A 24,769-nucleotide genomic window follows, 5' to 3' on the forward strand; every position below is an offset into this window, starting at 1 on the left:
AAGATGGCATTTTCTGCCTATCAAATTTGCAAATTAAAAAAAACCCAAGAAATCCTGATAGGAATGTGATGAAATGGGAATTCTCATATGTCATGTATTGGTGGGAACATAATTGGTTTTGCATTTTTGAAAGCTATTTGATTATGCATATGAAGAGCCATAAAATTTCTTTTTGATATAATCATTCCACTTCTGAAATCAATCCTAAGGAATAAACCTAAATTTGATGAAAAGTTCTCCCTCCAAAATCTAAATTTGCAGCATTATTTAAAATATTAAAATGTTGGCCGGGCGCAGTGGCTCATGCCTGTAATCCCAGCACTTTGGGAGGCCAAGGTAGGCGGATCATGAGGTCAGGAGATTGAGACCATCCTGGCTAACACGGAGAAACCGCGTCTCTACTAAAATAAAAAAAATTAGCCGGGCTTGGTAGCAGGCACCTGTAGTCCCAGTTACTCAGGAGGCTGAGGCAGGAGAATGGTGTGAACCTGGGAGGCGGAGCTTGCAGTGAGCCGAGATAGTGCCACTGCACTCCAGTCTGGGTGACAGAGTGAGACTCTGTCTAAAAAAAAAAAAAAAAATATATATATATATATATATATAAAAATGTTAAACATACTCAATGTGTAAAAACAAGAGAGTGGTTAAGTAGATTATGACTAAATACACTCAATACATTTTATGAAACGTTAAAAATATTCAAAAAATTTAAATAATGACTTGCTAACTACTTTAACAAGAGCTTTATTATAAGCTAGTCTTGGAGGTAATATTATTATCATGATTTTACAGAAAAAGATCCTGAGGCTCAGTGTCCAAGGTCCAATGAACTACTCAGGTCGGAGGTGGTAGAGCAGACTGTGGAGCCAGTTCTCTCTCTGACTCCATCATCACACTGCACTGCTTCCTGTTATGATATTTGCTCAAAAAATGCGAGATATAAAAATCTGGGTAATATGACTAATCCTAAAGAATAATTACATTTTAAGTTATTCATAAGGGACCTTGTTAGTAGGTCACCATCAATGTGTAATTAAGCCAGATGTGACAGGATTTGCTGCCTCTCCCTTTACTTCTGAATTTTGGAGGCCTATTTTTTTTCTAGTTGTATCAGTCAAACAACCAATATCTTTTTAGCATCGACTAAGTTTAGATGCGGGAACTAGGTACTCTGAAAGAGAAGATGAGAAATTTGACTAGATCCTGTCCCCAAGGAGCTTCCTATCCAACAGGGGCACAAGACAGATAGACACACACACAACTATAAAGCAAGGCAAGATTTAGAGAGTGCACAGGAGCGGGCTCTGGGAGTTCAGGGGAGGGTTGTTCACATTCTGGTAGGGAAGATATTTCTGAGCTGGATATATTCCCTTTCTCACTGGCCTTCTATCCCCTCTCTTCCTCTCCTCCTCTCTTCTCCTCTTTCCTCTCCCTCCTCCCACTCTCTCCTCTCCCTTTCTTTCCTTTTTTTCTTTCTTTTTTGTTTTTTTTTAAGACAGAGTCTTATTCTGTCACCCAGACTGGAGTACAGTGGCACAATCTCAGCTCACTGCAACCTCGGCCTCCCGGGTTCAAATGATTCTCGTGCCTCAGCCTCCTGAGTAGCTGGGATTACAGACGCACACCACCATGCCTGGCTAATTTTTGTGTTTTTTAGTAGAGACAGGGTTTCACCATGTTGGCCAGGCTGGTCTCGAACTCCTGACCTCAAGTAATCCACCCACCTCGGCCTCCCAAAGTGCTGGGATCACAGGCATGAGCCACCACACCCGGCTTCCTCTCCCTTTCTTAAAAATAAATCAATTAATTAAATATATAAATGTAGATACACACACAGGCAGAATCAAAGTGTATAGGTTGGAGAGGAGACTATTCCAAAAACGGGGACGGCATGGGCAAATATGGCAAGAAAGAGTAGAGCATCTAGGTATTGGGGGTGCTGGGAAGTCCTGCTAAAGTGGTCCCCTCCCACTGTGGGGCCTTTGAGTTTCCCTGTGTCAGGGTACCTGCCCTCTGTGAGTTGAGTTCTTTCTTTGGTTGCAAGCAACCAAGACAGCTCAGCTGAAAGAAATGGAAGGATACTGACTCACGAGTCAGAGGGGAAGCTGGACGACTATGCCCGGAGCTAGGCAGAAATGGGCCGGACCTAGAGTCTGGGAGGAGGAAACCGATGGACAGCTGCTTCAGGGCCCAGCGCTCAGGGTGAAGCAGCTGCAGTTGTTTTTAGTTCTCAGATCACTCTGCTCAAGATGTGACTTGCCGGGAGGAATCTGGCTGGCCCGGCTGGGACATGTGTGTCTACCTCTAGACCAGGAGAGAGGAGAGTCTTGGTTGACAGTCCCCATGTAGTACCTCTTTGTTTAGGTTACTGAGTCATCAACAGATCTCAGTTCAAATAGTCACTTCTTCAGGGGCAATATACCCTCTTCTACCCATAAACTGGGGGCAACATACCCTCTCTCCCCTTTCATACATGACCGTAACACCATGTAGCACTCAACTCTTGTAAGCTGACATTTACCCACGTGGCTCTTTATGAACGTTCATCTCCATCCCGAGACCTACAGTCCATGAGGGTACCACCGTTCTAGGGTTTTTGCTCTTCTCTTTGTCAGTGGGGACTTAGGACTGTGCCTGGCACAGGGCAAACCCTCAATACTTGTTGAATAAATTAATTAGTAAACACGTGTAAATGAATATTAGTAGAATACAACAAGAGTAACAGGCGAAGGTGGAAGGCAAAGGTGGGAAGAGGTCAGGGCTCTGAGTGCTGGGCTGTGGAGTCTGAGCTTCACTCTACAGTGCTGGTGAGACACGATAGGTTTTAGAGAAAGGAAGCCTCATGCTGGTGCCCCAGTGGGTACTGACTATGCATTTGTAGCCAAATCAAAGTATTTCCCATAAAGTCATCTATCTCTTCCCAGATGTTGGGACTTCCAATGGCAATGGGAAGTGAGATACTGAGTAATTGGGAGATCAAGCAAATTATTTACTAACAAGGCACACAAAGTGATTTTTCACAGGCAATGTTAATGTTTTTCTTTTTTATGTATAGTTTTGAAATTCTAAAAGTAACAAAATCACAACTACCAACATTTAGACGACAAAAATTATCCGTAATCCCGCCATCTTAACACAACCACTATTATCATTTTACTGTTTTCTTTATTCATATTTTCTACCTATTTTCTTAGATTCCAAGGAATAATTACTTGCTTAGAGGTTATTAACATCTTATTGTTCTGGATATATATATATAGCTATATATATAGCTAAATTTAATAACAGCAATGTCTGCAGTACCAGTTTCTCAAATACTAACTGGCATTTCAATTTTTTGAGACAGTTTCTCTCTGTTGCCCAGGCAGGCTTGCAGTGGCATGATCTTGGCTCACAGCAACCTCCACCTCCCAGGTTTAAGCGATTCTCATGCCTCAGCCTCCCAAGTGGCTGGGATTACAGGTGTGCACCACCACACTTGGCTAATTTTTCTATTTTTTAGTAGAGATGCGTTTTCACCATGTTGGCCGGGCTGGTCTCAAACTCCTGGCCTCAAGTGATCCTTCCGCCTCAGCCTCCCCAAGGGCTGGGATTACAGGCATGAGCCACTGTGCCCGGCCTGGCATTTCAATTTTTAAAATCTTCAGTAATAAATGAAAATTTTTATCGTATTGTTATAATTTTTATGGTTTTTATTATTCATGAGAACAAACATTTTCCAAGTTTGTTTACTAACTGAATTTCTTTTTTGTGCATCTTATTCAGTACCATGGATAAAGTTTTGTCAATTTTCTGATTATATCAATGCATTCAGGGTCCCAAACCTGCCAAAGTTTAAAGAGAAAGATACTAAGGGAAAAAAACAGGAAAAGATGGTAGAAAAGAATCACCCTGGCATTTTCAATCACGTAAACATTTGCTAGGTGCCCTAGCTGCAGGTATACAGCTCACTGAAACATGAATTCCAATTTTATAGGGTGAAATATATATTTAGAACCCTCTTCTGGAACTTTCTTCTAGTTATCTAGCATCCGAAGTGCCTGGACGTTCCTGATTGGTTTGCAATGTGTTTTATTTCCCATCCCCAAGTTTCACAACTGCCAGCCCTGGGACCAACAGTTACAGGCTGTAACACAATGTCTTGCACATCCCGAGTATTTAATAAGCTTTTGTAGATGGGCTCTTACCATCATCATCATCGTGAAAGGCAAACATACAAAATTTGTTGACTAATGTAATGAGTCATGAGTAACAGAAGTTTATTAACCAAACACTACGTGCATGTAGAGTACAGAATAAACACTTTATTATCACATCAGAGGAAAAGACCATCTAGAGGCTCAACGACCTAGGAAAACTGTGAAGATTTCTTCAAATTGTTAAGAATATCCATGTATATGGGTTTCACATTATTTTGCTATATACAGTATCAATTTTTCCAAAAGCCAAGAGCATTTATTCTACTAACCATCCTGGACTTTTACTCCAAGAAAAAATACACTGAGTCTGTAAGTAATTTATTAGTATTTTGATCATTGCTGCCTTTTTTTTTTTTTAAGGTAAGAAGATCTAATGCATCCTATATCCAGTAAGTAGAATTATCTCTTCATCTGGGACCTGGAAATCCTGAAATAAAAAAGGATAATGCAATAAACATAGTTGCAGGAAAGTATGTTAGCTATATACTATGAAGTACTCTTAGTTTACTTATGTTGAACAGCTTAGCTATTAATACTCAAATTGAGTTAAAATGAAAATTCCTTCTTAAAAAATCAAATGTAATATGTATTATATTTCACAGTACATTAGTAGTTCTTTGTACATTGAATAAATACTAAATCACCTAGGTGTCTATGTTCTATCACATCTACAAACGTCACTTCCTAATTAACAAAATGTTTTTCCTTTAGTTTGCTTTTGCACTTAAAATATATACAATTGACTTTTTGGGAAAAAAATCTGAGATTCATTGCTTTGTTTTGTAAAGACCAATAGCTTCTGTATAGTCTTTGTTTAAATTGTGGTAAAATATACATGGCATTAATTTACCATTTTAACCATTTTAAAGTGCACAATTTATGGCATTAAGTACACTCACATTGTTGTGCAACCATCACCACCGTCCATCTTCAGAACCTTTTTATCTTCCCAAACTGAAACTCTGTACTCGTTAAGCACTCACTTCCCGTTTCCCCATCCCCCAGCCCCTAGCAACCACGACTGTACTTTCTATGAATTTGACTACTCTAGGTACTGCATGTAGGTGGAATCATACAGTATTTGTCTTTTGTTTTGTTTTTTGTTTTCTAAGACAGGGTCTCACTCTGTTGCCCAGGCTGGAGTGCAGTGGTGCAATCACAGTGTCCTTTTGTGACTGGTTTATTTCACTTAGAGCAATGTTTTCAAGGTTCATCCATGTTGTTGCATGTGTCAGAACTCCTTCCTTTTTTTAGGCTAATATTCTTGCACATATTTACCCAGTTTTGCTTATCCATTCAGCCACTGATGGACACTTGGGTTGCTTCCATCTTTTGGCTATTGTGAATAATGCTGTTTTGAACATGGGTGTACTACATAGCTACTTTTTAAAATTGACACAACAGCGCTGTCTTTTCACATACATATTTTATGGAAAACAAGATTTTTCTGGCTGACGCTCAACCTTGTAATTTGGACCTTGGTGCAACACAATAATAGGAGAGCTATTTGTCAGTATTTCAAATTATAAAAAGAAATGTAGGCCAAGTGCAGTGCCTCACACCTGTAATCCCAGCACTTTGGGAGGCCAAGGTGGGTGGATTACCTGAGGTCAGGAGTTCGAAACCAGCCTGGCCAACATGGTGAAAACCTGTATCTACTAAAAATACAAAAATTAGCCAGGTGTGGTGGCGCATGCCTGTAATCCCAGCTATTCGGGAGGCTGAGACAGGAGAATTGCTTGAACCTGGGAGGCAGAGGTTGCACTGAGCCAAGATTGCGCCACTGTACTCCAGCCTGGGCAACACAGCGAGACTCTTTTTTAATAAATAAATAAATAAAAGAAATGTAATGAAAGAGAGAGAACTGTGTACTTTTAAAGAACTTTTCACCCAGTCTTGATCTATCTGATAGAAAGGCTTGTCAGAGAAAAGAAAGTTAGAGTTCAGAGGCAGCCAATTAAATATAATTAACTCCAAATGAAGATAAACCTTTTCTAAATCATAACTGAAGGCTATAAAAAAGTGAGAATTATATTATTGTTATTGTTTTTTTTGAGACAGGGTCTTACTCTATTGCCCAGGCTGGAGTGCAGTGGCATGATCTGTGCTCACTGAAGCCTTGACCTCCTTGGCTCAGGTGATCCTCCCACCTCAGCCTCCTGAGTAGCTGGGACTACAGGCACTACCATGCCTATCTATTTTTGTATTTTTTTAGTAGAGATGTGGTTTCTCCATGTTGTCCAGGCTGGTCTCAAACTCCCGGGCTCAAGCAATCTGCCCGCCTCAGCCTCCAAAAGTGCTGTAATTACAAGCATGAGCCACTGCTCCTGGCAGGGAATGATTGATAGAATCCTGGGTTCCTCAGTGTGCAGTAAATCTCAAATACAGTCTATTCAACCATAGATTTTATATATTTGTTAGTGAAGGTGACAAAAAATAAGTGATTAAGAGAACGTATTTTCTATCCAATGAACTATCAAAAGCTTATAGAGTGGAAAGAGAGTGGGGGAAGTCAGGCTCAAAGCAGCTAAATGGAAAGAAGATTTTGCATGCAGCCTGAACTGGATTTTCATCCTGCCTACTATATTTTCTAGATGTGTCACTTTGGCCAAGATCCTTAATCTCAGTGTCATCTATAAGGTAACTAAAGTACTACTGCCCCGCTAATCTGTGGTTTTGCTTTCCAAGCTTTCAGTTACCCGAGATCAACTGCAGTTTTAAAATATTATGTAGAAAATTCCAGAAATACATAATAAGTTTTCAATTGCATGCCATTAAATCTCATGCTGTCCCTGCCCCCTTCCTCTCCAGAGGTGAATGCTCCCTTTGTCTAGCAGCTCCACGATGACGACACTCCCCAAGTTGTTCTCTTAGGAACCCTTTCTGTGTTCAAGGAACCCTTACTTTACTTAATTATGGCCCCAAAGCACAAGATAGGGATGCTGGCATACTGTTATAATTGTTCTATTTTATTATTAGTTATTGTTGTTAACCTCTACCTGTGACTAATTTATGAATTCAACTTTATCATAGGTATGTATGTATAGGGAAAAAACATGGTATGTATAAGGTTCAGTACTATCTGTGGTTTCAGACATCCCCTGGGGGTCTTGGAACATATCCCCTGTGGATAAGGGGGAACTACTGTAAAAGTTTGTGTTTTATAGAGTAGTTGTGAGAACTACATTAATCCATAATGTGTGGCTCATGATACTCATTGATAGATGGTAGTTGCAACAATAACAAATAATATTATCAAGTAACTGATTCATAATTGACTCTCAAAAACATTAATTTTCTGCTTTCCTTTACCTAAGTTTACTTACATGTTTGAATTTGTAAAGGGAAGGTTTTTCTAGACCAATAATTTTCAAATGTTTTTGCTCTCTCATACTTCCTCAAAGGAAACTGAAAAAGTTGCAACATACTTGCATGTCATTTTTCTATATAAGTTGAAAGAATAGCAAATTGTTATTTTCCCATGTGTGTAAATATTAGCAGGTCATCCCTCTTTAAAATGTACCAAATGGAATCTAAATATCATCGCAATTTGACCTAGCATCATCCACTGAAACAAATATACAAGTTTTTCTTTAACAGTGAGAAATTTTATCTCATTCCATTTTCTCCCTAAACTCTTATTTCAATCTACATTCCTAAGAATTTTATCCTAATGTAGTATATTTTTATGCTTAAATATCTTTTGTTGATCCATAAAAGTTTGATCATTTTTAAATTTTAAAAATTAAGAATATCCTGTGACATCAAATTCTAGGTATGAAATATTTATTCCAGATTGGGTGATCATTATAATTATTTTTGTATATAATTGATCAAAATAACATAAATATACTACAAATTTCTATGACTACTAAACATATAAAAGTAAAATTTTAAACAAATATATCTCTTAATGAGAAGGAAGAGCTTTTTATACTCCAATAAGTTAATGTATCCACTAATAATTATTATTTCTTCCTAGAACAAGACAGGATTAAGCATCATGACTGTCCCTATTGGGGGATGTTTTTATAGATACAAGCACTGTGGCACCTACTGGCATAAATGCACCTGCTGATTGGAATGTTCTTTCCCCAGATCTTCCCCTGCTGGTTTCTTCCCAGTATTCAGGTCTCAGCTCAAATGTGACTTCCCCAATGAGGCCTCCTGGTGATCAGATCTAAAGCACCATCTACACAATCACTGTTTAGTGCTATACCCATTAATTTACTATCATCACACTTGTCACTATCCGCAGATATCTTGTCTGGTTACTTTTGTAGTGTCTGTCGCTGCTAGAATATCAGTTCTATGAAGAAAAGGACCTTGTCTGTCTTGCTGTTTGTAGACACGAGGAAGGCACCATGATATAAATGTGTGTTAATGAATGAAATTTGTCTGAAGAGAACCATTCATTCTAACCAACATTTATGGAGTAACCACTTTGAAAAGAACCATTCTGTCTTTACTATCAAGCCAAGATACTCGAGGAAGGCAGCAAAAGTGGAAGCTCCATGTGGGCAGAGGAGCCTCGTCTTGAGATGTGATTTAGCTGGTATTTGGGTGGAACAAATAAACCAGCCTCAAAATAACACAAGGGGCCAGGTGCAGTGGCTCACACCTGTATCCCAGCACTTTGGGAGGCTCGAGGCAGGCAGATTACTTCAGGTGAGGAGTTCGAGACCAGCCTGGGTAACATGGTGAAACTCCGTCTCTACTAAAAATACAAAAACTAGCTGGGCATGGTGACAGGTGCCTGTAATCCCAGTTACTCGGGAGGCTGAGGCAGGAGAATTGCTTGAGCCTGGGAGGCAGAGGTTGCGGTCAGCTGAGATTGTGCCACTGCACTCCAGCCTGGGTGACAGAGCAAGACTCCATCGAAAACAAAAAAAGAAAGAAAAAAAACACACAAGGATGTGCAACTGATGCAGGGCAGGTGAGCCCGGAATTGGGCTTAGCCCAGGAGGGTTCTTGGTTTTGCTCAGGAAAGAATTTAAGAGCTACCTGGTAGAAGAAAAGCTCTACTGATGTGGCAGCATTACAGCTCTCTGAGTGCTCCTGCAGAGCAGGGCTACCCTATAGGCAGTGTGCTGACAGCAGTAGCTCAAAGGCAGGTCTGCAGTGATATTTATAACCTACTTTCAATTACATGCAAATTAAGGGGCAGATTATGCAGAAATGTCTAGAAAAAGGTGGTAACTTCCGGGTTGTTGGCTCATTGCCATGGAAAGGGGCAGTAAGCTCTGGGTGTTGCCATGACAATGGTAAACTGACATGGCACACTGGTGGGCACGTCTTATGGAAAACTACTTCTGCCCCGTCCTTGTTTTGACTACTCCTCAATTTGGTCCCATGTCGGAGCCCTGCCTCCAGAGTCAAGACCTGTCTACCTCACGATTATTGTGTATCAGGTTTTATTTATTTTTATTTATTTTTATTTTTTTTGTATTTTTAGTAGAGATGGGGTTTCACTGTGGTCTCGATCTCCTGACCTCGTGATCCGCCCGCCTCGGCCTCCCAAAGTGCTGGGATTACAAGCGTGAGCCACCGCGCCGGGCCCATGTATCAGGTTTTAAAAAAATAACACAAGTAAGGCTGGGCATGGTGGCTCACGCCTTTAATCCCAGCACTTTGGGAGGCCGAGGTGGGCAGATCACTTCAGGTCAGAAGTTTGAGACAAGCCTGACCAATATGGTGAAACCCCGTCTTTCCTAAAAATGCAAAAAAAAAAAAAAAAAATTAGCTGGGCATGGTGACAGGCGCCTGTAGTTCCAGCTACTTGGGAGGCTGAGGCAGAATTGCTTGAACCCATGCAGCAGAGTTTGCAGTGAGCTGAGCACTACTGCACTACAGCCTGAGGGGCAGAGCAAGATTCCACCTCAAAAAAAAAAAGAATAACACAAGGAAATTAAACACAGATAATGTGCATCTGGATAATCTGGAATATTTTCAGCCTGGGATCTTGCTGGTGCTCGGAAACGTGTAGAGAAATGTGTAGGGACAGTTTTTAGCCGGTGTGGGGTGGGGGAATGCCAACATATGGTTGGCTTTCCACAGTCCTGCTGAAGCCCTGCAATGTGCAGAACAGCCCGGTCCAGCTAAGAAAAGTCCCACCCAAAATGCTGAAAGCACCTCTGTACTCAATCAACAGTTGAGGCAAAAGGATGCTTGCAAGTACAACACATGTATCAGTGCATTTTAAACTCATTATAAAATCGTTCTGTAAACAAAAAATAAAATTCTAAGGCCCCAGAACTATCTGAAAAGACCCCTCCTCTGTGTCAGAGGCATTCCAAAATAACCTCAAAAACTAGTTCAGGCCATGATGGGAAGGGGAGCCAGACATGCCTCATTATTCCCTCCTCCGTTTGGAATTTAGGCAGAGCTGACCAGCATTGACATCGACACAGGCCTTAAGACAGGTAGAACACACTCTTTAAGTCTGACAAGAAACATTTAACAATCTGTCTCTCTAAAGCCTGCTACCTGGAGGTTTAATCTGCATGATGAATCCACGGTCTCCACAACCCCTTATCTTAACCAGATATTCCTTTCTATTGATTCAAATCTTTTTTTTTTTTTTTTCCCATATGGCTCTGTCGCCCAGACTGGAGTGCAGTGGCGCTTTCTCAGCTACTGCAACCAACCTCTGCCTCCCGGGTTCAAGCGATCCTCCTACCTCAGCCTCCTGAGTACCTGGGGTTACAGGTGCGTGCCACCTCGCCCCACTAATTTTTGTATTTTCAGTAGAGACAGGTTTCACCATGTTGGCCAGGATGGTCTCGATCTCCTGACCTTGTGATCTGCCCGCCTCGACCTCCCAAGTGCTGGGATTACAGGCGTGAGCCACTGCGCCCAGCCCTCTATTGATTCCAAATCTTTAGATAACAATTCTTTCAACCAAATGTATAAAAAATCAAGTTGTAGCCCAACCACCTTGGGGACCTGTTCTCAGGATCTGCTGAGGGCTCTATCACCGGCCATTGGTCACTCATATTTGGCTCAGAGTAAATTTCTTCAAATATTTTACAGAGTTTAACTCTTTTCGTCAACAGTTCCCACTCCCCAGTGTTAATGTTATAAACAATTCAGTAAAATTGGAAAATGTGGTATTAAAAACTTGGGGCCGAGTGCGGTGGCTCACACCTGTAATCCCAGCACTTTGGGAGGCCAATGCGGGTGGATCACCTGAGGTGAGGAGTTCGAGACCAGCCTGGCTAACATGGCGAAACCCCGTCTCTACTAAACATGAAAAAAAAAATTAGCCTGGCATGGTGGCACGCGCCTGTAGTCTCAGCTACGCGGGAGGCTGAGGCAGGAGAATTGCTTGAACCCAGGAGGCGGAGATTGCAGTTAGCCGAGATCACGCACTCCAACCCGGGTGAGAGAGCAAGACTCTGTCTCAAACAAACAAAAAACCTTGGAAAAGCCCTGGCGGTCTTTTTTTTTTTTTTTTTTTTTTTTTTTTTTTTTTTTTTTTTTTTTTTTGAGACAGAGTCTTGCTCTGTCGCCCAGGCTGAAGTACAGTGGTCGGATCTTGGCTTACTGCAACCTCTGCCTCCCAGGTTCAAACAATTCTTCTGCCTCAGCCTCTCAAGTAGCCACCACGCTCAGCTAATTTTTGTATTTTTAGTAGAGACGGGGTTTCACCATGTTGTCCAGGCTGGTCTTGAACTCTTGACCTCAGGTGATCCACCCGCCTCGGCCCGCCAAAGTGCTAGGATTACAAGCGTGAGCTACCGCGTCCAGCGCCCTGGCGGACTTTAATCAAGTAGCAAAGCTGCATTATACCACTTACTTCGGTTGCCTTCAGTGAGAAAGAAGAAATGGAAATGCAAATCACTTATTAGTTGTAGGAAACAGATCTCAAATAGCAGTTTTGTTGATAAGACCTTAGGAAAACGTGGGAACTGTGCTGCTGGCTTAGAGAAGGCGCGGTCGACCAGATGGTTTCCAAAGGGAGCAGTCCTTCCCAGCCACCGCACCTGCATCCAGGTTCCCGGCTTTCCTAGGACTCTCAGCTGTTGCCCTGGGCTCGGTTCTGTGCCACACCCGTGGCTCCTGCGTTTCCCGCTGGCGCACGCTCTCCAGAGACGGGGTCGCTACGACCCTGCCGAGCAGGAAGAGGCGGAGCGCGGGACCGCGGCGGGAAAAGAGCGCGCGGAAGCGGTCCTGCCACTGCGCCACTTCGCCTGCCTCCGTCCCACCGCGCCACTTCGCCTTCCTCAGTCCCGCCGCTCGCCACGCCACTTCGCCTGCCTCTGTTCCGCCGCCCGCCGCGCCATGCCCGTCGCCGGCTCCGAGCTGCCGCGCCGGCCCTTGCCGCCCGCCGCACAGGAGCGGGACGCTGAGCCGCGTCCGCCGCACGGGGAGCTGCAGTACCTGGGGCAGATCGAGCACATTCTCCGCTGCGGCGTCAGGAAGGACGACCGCACGGGCACCGGCACCCTGTCGGTATTCGGCATGCAGGCGCGCTATAGCCTGAGAGGTGACGCCGCGGGCCCCTGCGGGACCGGTGGCGGGAAGGAGGGAGGCGCGGCTGGGGAGAGCGCTCGGGAGCTGCCGGGCGCTGCAGACCCCGTTTAGTCCTAACCTCAATCCTGCGAGGGAGGGGACGCATCGTCCTCCCCGCCTTACAGACGCCGAAACTGAGGGTCCCATTAGGGACGTGATTGGCGCAGGGTAACACACACAGGAGCGACAGCCGGGAGGTGAGCCGGGTCCCAGCGGCTCCACGGCCAGGGCTCGCAGTCACCCCAGTGATGCCGTGGCCCCTAAGGCGGGCGTGGTCGGGCAGCGTTTGCCCCATGCTGGAGAGTTAGGGAGAGCTGCCTGGGCTTGACCGCGCGCTGGTCTGAAAGTCCTGGCTTTTGCCCCTCCTCCTTTTTCCCCTGTTGACCATTCCGCTTTGCAGAGTTTTCAAAAACTGGAGCGAAAATGATGTGGGCGGGGCAAAGGCGGCGGGAGGAGGAGAGAACTGAAGCTGGGGCGGGAACTTGGTTTCCTGGCGGCCTCCCATCCAATCCCCAGGAACCAGCTTTCATCTTAAACCTTGAAAAGAGAAATTCGGGAGTTCGAGTATAAGTTCTTATTCGTCCTTTCCTCTTTTCCTTTCAGACAGGAGCACCCCAGGCAAAAAATGTCTCGCGGGTTATTGGCGCCAGGCTTTCAGGGGACAGTGGGGCGCAGTGGGGCGCGGCGGGGCGGGCACAGGACGTTAGGCAGCCGATGGCTGCCGTCCTGTTGTCCTGGATCCTGCGCCTGTTGCGAGGGGGAGGGGACTCCAAGGTGTGTAAGCCAGGGGCTGACCTTGACCTCTCAGATAAATGGAGCGCAGCCTTGACACAGGGGTGGAGGTGGTTTTGAATGGGGAAACCCATTCTTGGTGAAGCAGATTCACTGTAGTTAGCGGAAAAGCCCTCCAGCCCACGGACCCATCTAGAGACGAATACACACCAGCTGCTGTGGCTGATCCGCCTGGGACAGCTTGGGGAGTTTTGTCTGAGAGGGATCCACTTTTCTGCAGCTCCAAGCCCAGGGGCCTTTGATGAGCCATAGACCTCATTTTTAACCCACCTTTCTGCTTAGACATTGAGCAAGTTACTGCTCATATAGCTTCCCTATATGTTAAAAATGGAGGAAATAATGCTTGGTAGGCAATTCTGATAAAAGCAGGTGCTTGCAAAAATCTCTCTGTTGTCTGAATATAAACTATACCACAAGAGAGTGTGGGATGAACGAGTACTGCATTTAAAGATAAGTTTTTACACTTCTATTTCTCTGTGGCTCGACACTTCTGATGCCTCCCTTTTTGTTCCTGGGACATGTGCTTGGTGTTGTCTTCACACCTTTGTGACAGGATTAGCACTAGTGGGCAGTGGACGATAGCTCCTCCCTTTTTCCACATGGTCATCCCTGCCCTCGCCACCATCTCAGTGTGTGGAATTCCTGTGTCCAGTGGTCACCGGGGCACAGAAGTGCTGTCTCAGCCTGAATTGGGTCACTGATGTGACTTGCAGCCTGGGAGCTCCACCCTGATCTCTGGCCCACTTTGCGGGAGTCTAGGCTTTCTGGATGCTCCAGGGCCTCACGTCCCAGGGCAGTTTTCTTCCCTGGATGGCATGATCTGTCTTCCCATCTTGAAACCGTATGGCAAATTGTTTTTCAGATGAATTTCCTCTGCTGACAACCAAACGTGTGTTCTGGAAGGGTGTTTTGGAGGAGTTGCTGTGGTTTATCAAGGTAAAGAAGTCGCTGCTATTAGAAGTCAGTAGTCTGTTATCAACACAGCAGCCAGTGAGATCCTTTCAAAAGCCAAAGCGGCCAGGTGTGGTGGCTCACGCCTGTAATCCCAGCACTTTGGGAGGCCGAGGCAGATCACCTGAGGTTAGGAATTTGAGACCAGCCTGGCCAACATGGTGAAACCCTAGTCTCTACCAATAACACAAAAAATTAGCCAGGTGTGCTGGTGCATGCCTGTAATCCCACCTACTCAGGAGGCTGAAGCGTGAGAATTGCTCACGAGGCGGAGGTTGTAGTGAGCTGAGATTGTGGCACTGTACTCCAGCCTGGGCAACAGAGGGAGAACCCATCTCAAAAACAAAAAAAGACAACACCAAAGGTCAAAGCATATCATTCCTCACCCTCAAGCTCTTAGTGGCTCCATTTCACTCAGTAAAAACCACGGTCCTTATGGGGTCCCTTTTTCATCTCTGGCCTTAGCTGCTGCTCTCTGTGCTAGCCCTGCTGTTCTTGTGAGTTTTTGAGCACACGGGGACATCCCCACTCCCTGGAACCTTGGCTTCTTCCTTTGAGTCTACTCCACTCGGGCAAGCCTTCCTAGACTTCCTGATTTAAAACTGTGACTCTCCCCCAACCTCCTTGGTTTTTCTCCATAGACGAACATCACCATCTGATGTATGTCAACCTTTCCCTTCCCCTGTTAGAAGGGGGACAGCAGATAGTAAATAAATAGGTGAAATGTGCTGTAAGCTTTATGAGGGCAGAGGATTTGTTTCTCGTGTTCACTGTTGTATCGCCAGGGCCTCAAACACAGCCTGCCACATAGTAGGAGTCAACATATATTGATCACTAAATATAGATACCACCTGTGTTCTCATGTTCATGTAAACTCTAGAAGAGTCTCTTCAGTAACAAGGTGAACCCCTTCCAGAGGACTGAGTAGGTACCTCAGGCCGGGGCCAGAGTGCTGTGAAGACAGGCAGCAGCCCAGCCCAAGCTTCTCTTTGTTCCATGTCCTGGTCTAGAACCAGCGATATTCTGACCAGTGCTTTTTGGAAGGTGGCTGAGGTCTGGGCTCAGGTCTGGGCCATGCTAGAAGCTGGGATCCTTTCTATAGAGCACTTGGTGTGGCTTGTATGGTCTTGAGGCAAGCCAGACCCAAGCCCTCTTATCCCATTTTAGAAAGGGCTTAAATTTGGATCCAGCCCCAGTCTGCCTTAGCTCTGTATTCTTGGGGTATTTTGTTCTGTATTGGCCTATCTCGACCAACAATGAGCCTTGGATTTGAAACATCATCAGAAACCTCAGAAGACAACACTCTTAAACTGGCTAGAGCCTGGTCTGAATGGATGAAAAGGAGAGACTTTTGAAGCAATATGTAAAAGATTAAGAAATGATTTGTTGGAAATTAAGAAAATCGAGACAAACTCAACAATAGAAAGGGAGGAAGCAAGATACTCAGAAATAAAATGCGTTCCCCTGTTTCAACTTAATGCTTCAATTCAGGATTCTAAGGAATCCTTGCCAGGAATGTCAGACTCACCTTGATAGTTGGAGTTACTCCATTGGTGACTTGATCAAATACAGGAGTTGATGCATCTGCACTGTAAAACACTGATTAGTCTGATCATTAGGAATATCCTGTATGCCAGGTAGAAGTTACACTGAACAGATTGCATGTAGGCATTAAATTCGTTTTGGGTTATTACATGTAGACAACACATTTCATTAGGAAACATAAAACTGTCAGATCAGTGGAATACTCAAAAGCACTTGGAGGTGTTTAGTCTAGAAAGCTTAGTTGAGGGGAATGGAAGAAAAGATGTGAGAGGGTGGTTCCAAAGAAGGGATCAGACCGTCCTAAAGCCCTCAGGAATCTGGGCTGGGACCAGCCTGCTTAAAGATAGGATGGGCAGCTGGGTGTGGTGGCTCACGCCTGTAATCCCAGCACTTTGGGAGGCAGAAGCGGGCGGATCACCTGAGGTCAGGAGTTCGAGGCCAGCCTGACCAACATGGAGAAACGCTGTCTCTACTAAAAATACAAAATTAGTTGGGTGTGGTGGCCCATGCCTGTAATCCCAGCTACTCGGGAGGCTGAGGCAGGGGGAGGGTGGCTTAGGGTGCCGTGAGCCACGATCGCGCCGTTGCACTCCAGCCTGGGCAACAAGAGTGAAACTCTCAAAGAACAAAAGGATGGGTTCCATATGGGTGGTGTCAAGTGCCCACCTCCCAGCAAGTCAGCAGGGGCCAGAGGCCCTTGTAGGTGGTGTCTCGGGGGGATCAACTGAGATGGCTTAGGATTTACCTGGATGCCTGCTCTGCTCTCCCCATCTCTTTCAGGGATCCACAAATGCTAAAGAGCTGTCTTCCAAGGGAGTGAAAATCTGGGATGCCAATGGATCCCGAGACTTTTTGGACAGCCTCGGATTCTCCACCAGAGAAGAAGGGGACTTGGGCCCAGTTTATGGCTTCCAGTGGAGGCATTTTGGGGCAGAATACAGAGATATGGAATCAGGTGAGGAGATAGAACAATGTCTTTCATTTCCCGAGTGCCCTTCCTAGCACGTGTTTGCTCCGTTGTTTTAGATAAGGTCTGGGGGATGAGTCAGTGTCACAGGAGCTGATGTATAGCTTTGACCTTGTGAGGGGTGGTGCCAGGGTAAGCCATAATCAAGCCTCATGAAGGCCGTTTCACACTCTTGATGATTAGCACTTACTGGGCACTTGGCACTTTCCATACCTGTGTCATCAGCAGATAGCTGCATGGTTGGTGTTCATGTTGGGGAATGGGAAGTTCCTCAGTGGGACAAGGGACAAAATGCCCCCATTGCTTTGTGGTGGCTTTAATCTCCCTTTCGAGGCTGAGCCACAGCGTGCTGTAGGTGGCGCTGCTGTGAAGCGCAGTGCCAGGGTCACACCCCACTCCCAGCCCTGCAGAGGTGGAGAAAGAATGAAACATCTCACTCCTAGACTTCCACTTTCCTGTCACTGTTGGTGTCACCTCTTGCTGGATGTCACAGAGCCCAGCCCCTCCCACCTGTCCCTAGGAAAAGCAGATGCCACCTTGGGATGTGGAGTTTGTGTGTGCAATTTACTAGCTGGGCAGAGACCAGCAACCTGGATAGCAGGTGTCTCATCTAAGGGGAGTCACATCTCACCTCCAGCTACCTGGAGGAATTTGGGCCTGGTGATGTCAGAATTCTTCAATAAAAGCCTAAAACCTACATTTTATGTGCTATCATGAGATCTGTTAAATGTTAGCAACTTCAGGAAGTTTAAAAATGCTGTGTGGACCTAGAATAGGCAAGTTCCTAAAGGCGGAAAGTGGAATGATGGTTGCCAGGGACTAGGGAACAGGGAGGAATGGGGAGTTCATGTTTAATGGGCACAGAGGTTTTGTTAGGGATGACGAAAAAGTTCGGGAGATGGGTGATTGTGATGGTTGCCCAACATCAGGAATGTGCTCAATGCTTCTGAATTGCACACAAAAATGGTAAGTTTAATGTTACGTGTACTTTATCACAATGAAAAAAGTTGCTGTGTGGGCCAAGTTACTTGTGCAGGTAAGTGTTCTGCAGGTCGTTGCCTGCACCTCAGTTGTAGGGTGTCCTTAGGATGTGAGGCCAGTCCCCTGGCTTAATGATGCTTTAAATCCTGCCTAGTATTCAATTATTTCTTCTCGCTTAAAAGGCCTAATAAAATTATGGTCTTAGTTTACAGTGGTGTGTACGCTTAGCTGTTGGATTTTAGTAGGAAAGTTTGTCCCTCTTTGTTTTTAATTTTGTTTTACAGATTCACAGGAATTTTTTTTTTTTTAAATGCACAGAAAGTTTCCCTGAACTCTACCCAGTTTCCCCCAGTGATAATATCTTGGGTAACATCCTGTATAAATTCACATTGGTGCATTCCTCAGAGTCGTCAGATTTTGCTAGTTTTACGTGCACTTGTGGATGTGTGTATTTGCAATTTTAGCACGTGTAGATTCTTGTAACCACTACAATCAAGTTACAGAACTACACCACCAAGGTTCATCTTTTTAAAATCTTTGATGTTACCTTTTTCGGAACTGTGACCATGAGAGGACTTTCCTCCCAAAATTTTGAGAACTACTGAACCAGAATATAGTCTGACACTAATAGGTAGAAATTTAACCAAAGGAGATTATGAAGCTCTGCACTTCAGTTAACAAATCACTTCTCAGCTTCCAGTTCCATCTCAGAAGGAAGGAAAGGGATTAAAATCCAGAGACCAGAAATGGGAGCAAAGTACAAGGTGGTGTAATCATTATAGAGGTTTCCTGATGTTTCCAAGTCAGTCGTGTGTTGAGCTGCTAAACTCTAAAGTAATTTTAGGTGGAAGTGTCAGAAGCCTGCTGCTGAGGTGATAGAAAGGAATCCATGGTCCTCTGTTAGTTGGAAAGTATATGGAATACTATATTCTGCATAAGATACAATACTTTCTGTGAGACAAGGATAAACTAGATTTTGTCAGTGAAATTGTGACAAGAATCGCTGATGGGTTTAGAGCCTAAGTTCATGGGGAGCACTGGAAGAAATTAAGATTGTTGAGATTGGAAAGGGTTAGCTATGGGGGGAACAGGAGGAGGTGACTCCATGACAGACCAAATATTCAAAGGACTGTGTAGAAGAGGAAAAAGACTTTGTTAGGGCTCCAGGGGACAGAGCCAGGAGTCAGACAGGGCCTTGAACTCAACCCACCGAGATTTGCAAACTATGTGGAATGCACCAGATATCTTGTAGCCATGGGCCAAGGGGGGACCCTGGGTGAGAGGCTGTAATAGATGACCTCTAAGGCCATCTCATGACGTGTGTGATTAATGTATGTACCTGTCCTCTCTTTTTGACAATTCTACAGATTATTCAGGACAGGGAGTTGACCAACTGCAAAGAGTGATTGACACCATCAAAACCAACCCTGACGACAGAAGAATCATCATGTGCGCTTGGAATCCAAGAGGTTCAAAGAACCCCATCGTCTTCATTTATACTAACCATACTCTTAGAGGGAAGCAATGTGGTTTTGTGCAGAGGCACCTGAGGGAGGCAGGACCCTGAGAACTTCTCCCAGCCACATGGTTGTGTGACTTTGGGCAAGTCACATTTTGCTACACTTTGATCTTCAGATCATGAGGTTGGGCCCAGATGAGTTTGGTTTTTTTTTTTTTTTTTTTGAGACAGAGTTTTGCTCTGTCGCCCAGGCTGGAATGCAATGGCGTGATCTTGGCTCACTGTAACCTCTGCCTCCCGGGTTCAAGTGATTCTCCTGCCTTAGCCTCCCAAGTAGCTGGGATTACAGGCACGTGCCACCATGCCCGGCTAATTTTGTATTTTTAGTAGAGACGGGGTTTCACCATGTTGGTCAGGCTGGTCTTGAACTCGTGACCTCAGATGATCTGCCTGCCTCAGCCTCCCAACCAGATGATCTTAATTTGTGTATTTATACTCATTCTTACTCCGAAAAGGGCTTTAAATTGCCTAGAAACTACATGTAAGATGTTAACATTTTAAATGGAAGCAGATGAAGTTCCACCTCGCTGCCACCTCACTAACATTTTTAATAATTATATTGTAAAATTCAACTCTACCAGGGTGTAGAGCCATGTGTGGTGGCTCACACCTGTAATTCCAACAACTCCAGAGGCCCAGGTGAGAGGATCAGTTGAACCCAGGAATTTGAGACTGTAGTGAGTCATGATCACGCCATTGCACTCCAGCCTGGGCAACAGAGTGAGACCCTGAATATTTAAAAACAACAACAACAACAACAACAACAAAACTCTATCAGGATGTCATAAGTACTTAGGGTGAAATATTTGCATCTGTAATAGAGACTTCTTTATTTATTTATTTATTTTTTTTGAGACAGTCTCACTCTGTTGCCCAGGCTGGAGTGCAGTGGTGTGATCGCGCCTCACGGCAACCTCCACCTCCCAGGTTCAAGTGAGTTCCCATTCCTCAGGCCCTGAGCTGGGACCACAGGCACAGGAATTTTTGTATTTTTAGTAGAGACAGGGTTTCACTATGTTGGCCAGGCTAGTCTCGAACTCAAGTTGGCCTCAAGTGATCTGCCCACCCTGGCGTCCCAGTGTTGGGATTACAGGCATGAGCCACTGTGCCTGGCCATGTCATAAAGACTTTTAATATAGGAGGGTGTACCAGAAGCACCAGTTTCCTGTGGCAAACAGAATTATTCCTGCTGTATTTGTAATTTGGTGCCACGAAGGTAGTCCAGATCCCTTCAGCTCTGATAAGAGCATTGCTTCAGCAATAAATGGACATCTGCAGAAACCTTGCACCGATGGATAGTCTCCCTCAGCTCCGTGCCATCGCTGCAGGGGCTGTGGGTTATGGACATCACTGCCGCCCAGTGGCTCTCCTGGTCTCCACCATATGAGTTGGCTTCTGTTTCTCTCCTGTTTTACTTTGCCTTTACCTGTGGTCTTTCAAACCACTACCCCTCATCTTCCTCTGTGCTGGTTCCTCAGATCTTCCTCTGATGGCGCTGCCTCCATGCCATGCCCTCTGCCAGTTCTATGTGGTGAACAGTGAGCTGTCCTGCCAGCTGTACCAGAGATCGGGAGACATGGGCCTAGGTGTGCCTTTCAACATCGCCAGCTACGCCCTGCTCACGTACATGATTGCACACATCACGGGCCTGAAGGTGGGCTGTCTCGGGAAGGGTGACTTGCCAGCCTAACACACTGAGCTCTTCAGTTCTTTAATATGGGAAAACAGATTGTACAGTTTAGTCTCTGATTAGCTTTTAAATTTGATATGTGTAAGTAAGACATGAACCGGTAGGTTTTCTGGCCCTGTGGTATATGCACTAACAGACCTATACAGGTTGTTTGTGATATAGCTTCTATGGATTTTCTCAAAAGCTATGCTGAGGTTGGGTGTGGTGGCTCATGCCTGTAATCCCAGCACTTTGGGAGACTGAGGCAAGAGCAATTGCTTGAGGTCTGCAGTTCAATACCAGCCTGGGCAACATAACAAGATGCTGTCGCTACAAAAAAAATGGAAAAGCTACACTAAATTATTTTTTTTAAAAGCCTCGCGGTGTCTGCATATTCTACTGTTTTTAAATGATGTTTTAAAGGAATTGAAACTAACATACTGTTCTGCTTTCTCCCCCGGGATTATAGCCAGGTGACTTTATACACACTTTGGGAGATGCACATATTTACCTGAATCACATCGAGCCACTGAAAACTCAGGTAAGAATTAGATGTTATACTTTTGGGTTTGGTACCTTCTCTTGATAAAAGGTTGATTGTGGAACAGGCATCTGCTCAATGCTGTGTCCAAGATAAAGATGACTGCTCCGAATGTGGGGCTTCAGTTTAGGGAGAAGTGGTGGATAGGTGGGCAGGACAAGGCAGGCATCTGCCTCAGCAACCATGGGCACTTAACATGTCAGGTGCTGTGAGGTACTAAGCACCAGTACCAGAGAGGGAAGAGCCACATTCAAGCCAGGGGATTGTCCAAAAGGGGGCATTTTAACTTGAAGGAGAATTGAAGTGCAAATGTTTTTCCTTTTTTTTTTTTTTTTGAGACGGAGTCTTTCTCTGTCGGCCAGGCTGGAGTGTGCAGTGGTGCGATCTCAGCTCACTGCAACCTCCGCCTCCCGGGTTCAAGCAATTCTTCTGCCTCAGCCTCCCAGGTAGCTGGGATTACAGGCACATGCCACCACACCCAGCTAATTTTTGTATTATTAGTAGAGATGGGGTTTCGTCATGTTGGCCAGGCTGGTCTCAAACTCCTGACTTCAGGTGATCCGCCTGCCTCAGCTTCCGAAAGTTCTGGAATTACAGGCATAAGCCACCACCCTGGCCATAACTATTTTTTGTTAATTTTACATTAAGTACAATATTTAGGTCCAAACTTCAAAAGTCTGTTGAAATCCCTAAGTTATAGCAGCCAACAATTGATTTGAAATGGCAATAAAAATGTAAGTTCATCTGCTTCATGAGCCTTAAGGAAAAAAACTCAGAACCAGAAACTTTTTAGCCCCTTTCAGGTTAGATCCAGGTTTTAAAAGTTATTCCTTTGAGGGAGTTTGGCTGCTCTTGAGTGGAGGGTGACTTCAGGCTGATTCTCTCTGGCTCTCTGCTCCAGTCATTTTTAGACATAGTAATAGGTTGTGACCTGTCTTCACATCCTAATTGCCATTGTCTGTTCATCCCAGGAATCCTGGCTTTCATCCCTTTCTGTTCACTGTCCATGCATGTCATCTTTCCTTCTTTCTGCCAGGGACAGATGGGTTAGGGATTGTGGAATTCAAGTAAACTTAGAGCTACTATGAGTTACAGATTGACTGTGTTCCTGTCTTTAATAAATTTGCCAAGGGTGATTATAAGAACTTACTACACCTGATGAGGCACCAGGCTCCTGACACTATAATGTCACAAAATACCCTTCACTCTTGATCTGTGCAAGAAAACAGCTGGTTGTGCTCCAATCATGTTACATAACCTACGGCAAGGTATCGACAGGATCATACTCCTGTAAAATAAAACTTTGTTGATCACAACCTTTGTACTGTTTCATGGACATGAGGAGCAATTACAACAGGTTGTACAATTATGGCAAAATAATGGTCTTATTTTGGTTTTAGCTTCAGCGAGAACCCAGACCTTTCCCAAAGCTCAAGATTCTTCGAAAAGTTGAGAAAATTGATGACTTCAAAGCTGAAGACTTTCAGATTGAAGGGTACAATCCACATCCAACTATTAAAATGGAAATGGCTGTTTAGGGTGCTTTCAGAGGAGCTCAAAGGATATTGTCAGTCTTTAGGGGTTGGGCTGGATGCCGAGGTAAAAGTTCCTTTTGCTCTAAACGAAAAAGGAACTAGGTCAAAAATCTGTCCGTGACCTATCAATCAGTTATTAATTTTTAAGGATGTTGCCACTGGCAAATATAACTGTGCCAGTTCTTTCCATAATAAAAGGCTTTGAGTTAACTCACTGACGGTATCTGAAAACGCCGAGATTATGAACAAAGTGAGGAGAATGAAATGTGTGTGCTCTTAGCAAAAACATGTACGTGCATTTCAATCCCATGTCCTTATAAAGAAGGTTGGTGAATTTCACAAGCTATTTTTAGAATATTTTAAGAATTTCACAGGCTATTCCCTCAAATCTGAGGGAGCTGAGTAACACCATCAATCATGATGTAGAGTGTGGTTATGAACATTTAAAGTTATAGTTGTTTTATATGTTGCTATAATAAAGAAGTGTTCTGCATTTGTCCACGCTTTGTTCATTCTGTACTGCCACTTATCTGCTCGGTTCCTTCCTAAAATAGATTTAAAGAACTCTCCTAAGTAAACATGTGCTGTATTCTGGTTTGGATGCTACTTAAAAGTATATTTTAGAAATAGTGAATATATTTTGCCCTATTTTTCTCATTTTAACTGCATCTTATCCTCGAAATATAATGACCATTTAGGATAGAGTTTTTTTTTTTTTTTTTTTAACTTATAACCTTAAAGGGTTATTTTAAAATAATCTATGGACTACAATTTTGCCCTCGTTAGCTTCAGCATGGTGTGACTTCTCTAATAATATGCTTAGATTAAGCAAGAAAAAGATGCAAAACCACTTCAGGGTTAATCAGTGAAATCTTTTTCCCTTCGCTGCATACCAGATACCCCCTGGTGTTGCACGACTATTTTTATTCTGCTAAGTTATGACAAGTGTTAAATAGAACAAGGAATTATTCCAACAAGTTATGCAACATGTTGCTTATTTTCAAAGTACAGTTTAATGTCTAGGTGGCAGCCCTTGATATTTTGTAAGAACATCCTCCTGGACTTTGGGTTAGTTAAATCTAAACTTATTTAAGGATTAAGCAGGATAATGTGTATTGATTTGCTAAAAGAATCAAGTAATAATTACTTAACTGATTCCTGAGGGTGGTATGACTTTTAGCTGAACTAATCTTGATCGGTAGGATTTTTTTTAATCCATTTTTGTAAAACTATTTCCAAGAAACTTTAAGCCTTTTCACTTCAGAAAGAAAAAAGATGTTGGGGCTGAGTACTTAATTTTCTTGAGCAGCAAGGAGTTTCTTCCAAACTGCACCATCTGGATACTGGTGTTTCTTTACAGATTCCTCCTTCATTTCTGTTGAGTAGCCGGGATCCTATCAAAGACCAAAAAAATGAGTCCTGTTAACAACCACCTGGAACAAAAACAGATTTTATGCATTTATGCTGCTCCAAGAAATGCTTTTACGTCTAAGCCAGAGGCAATTAATTTTTTTTTTTTTGACATGGAGTCACTGTCCATTGCCCAGGCTGCAGTG

General features: G+C 44.0%; 2 protein-coding genes and 1 long non-coding RNA gene across 8 annotated transcripts in view; 1 reads left to right on the plus strand and 2 right to left on the minus strand.

Annotated features, from left to right (window-relative positions):
* Nucleotides 1-12,308: 12,308 nt before the first annotated feature.
* On the plus strand, nucleotides 12,309-23,791 carry TYMS (thymidylate synthetase). The gene is made up of 7 exons (XM_032152693.2): nucleotides 12,309-12,687; nucleotides 14,368-14,441; nucleotides 16,782-16,956; nucleotides 19,317-19,418; nucleotides 20,947-21,122; nucleotides 21,607-21,678; nucleotides 23,079-23,791. Exons 1-7 carry the CDS (start codon nucleotides 12,483-12,485, stop codon nucleotides 23,214-23,216), a joined length of 942 nt encoding a protein of 313 aa, XP_032008584.1. The 5' UTR covers nucleotides 12,309-12,482; the 3' UTR covers nucleotides 23,217-23,791.
* On the minus strand, nucleotides 14,714-16,822 carry LOC116468692 (uncharacterized). The gene is made up of 3 exons (XR_004248118.2): nucleotides 16,747-16,822; nucleotides 15,985-16,045; nucleotides 14,714-14,767 (listed from the first exon to the last, which is right to left on the minus strand). It is a non-coding gene; the product is annotated as an uncharacterized LOC116468692 (long non-coding RNA).
* The window catches only part of ENOSF1 (enolase superfamily member 1), a 40,151-nt gene continuing 39,149 nt past the window's right edge, over nucleotides 23,768-24,769 (minus strand). For 5 of the 6 annotated variants that reach the window (XM_032152689.2, XM_032152686.2, XM_032152692.2 and 2 more), the window contains one exon: nucleotides 23,768-24,607. In XM_032152689.2, the coding sequence (XP_032008580.1) occupies nucleotides 24,506-24,607 (102 nt within the window). In that variant the 3' untranslated portion in view covers nucleotides 23,768-24,505. Of the gene's footprint in view, nucleotides 24,647-24,769 lie in introns of all 6 variants that reach the window. The other variant, XM_032152687.2, reaches the window with a different exon arrangement.

The sequence above is a fragment of the Hylobates moloch genome, unplaced genomic scaffold (genome assembly GCF_009828535.3).
Source record: "Hylobates moloch isolate HMO894 unplaced genomic scaffold, HMol_V3 SCAFFOLD_5, whole genome shotgun sequence".
In the NCBI taxonomy this organism is placed as follows: Eukaryota; Metazoa; Chordata; class Mammalia; order Primates; family Hylobatidae; genus Hylobates; species Hylobates moloch.

Coding starts and splice junctions, on each gene's coding strand:
- TYMS (XM_032152693.2), top strand. CDS start 12,483: ATGCCCGTCGCCGGCTCCGAGCTGCCGCGCCGGCCCTTGCCGCCCGCC. Junction 21,123..21,606: donor CACACATCACGGGCCTGAAG/GTGGGCTGTCTC, acceptor CCGGGATTATAG/CCAGGTGACTTTATACACAC. Junction 21,679..23,078: donor TCGAGCCACTGAAAACTCAG/GTAAGAATTAGA, acceptor TTTTGGTTTTAG/CTTCAGCGAGAACCCAGACC.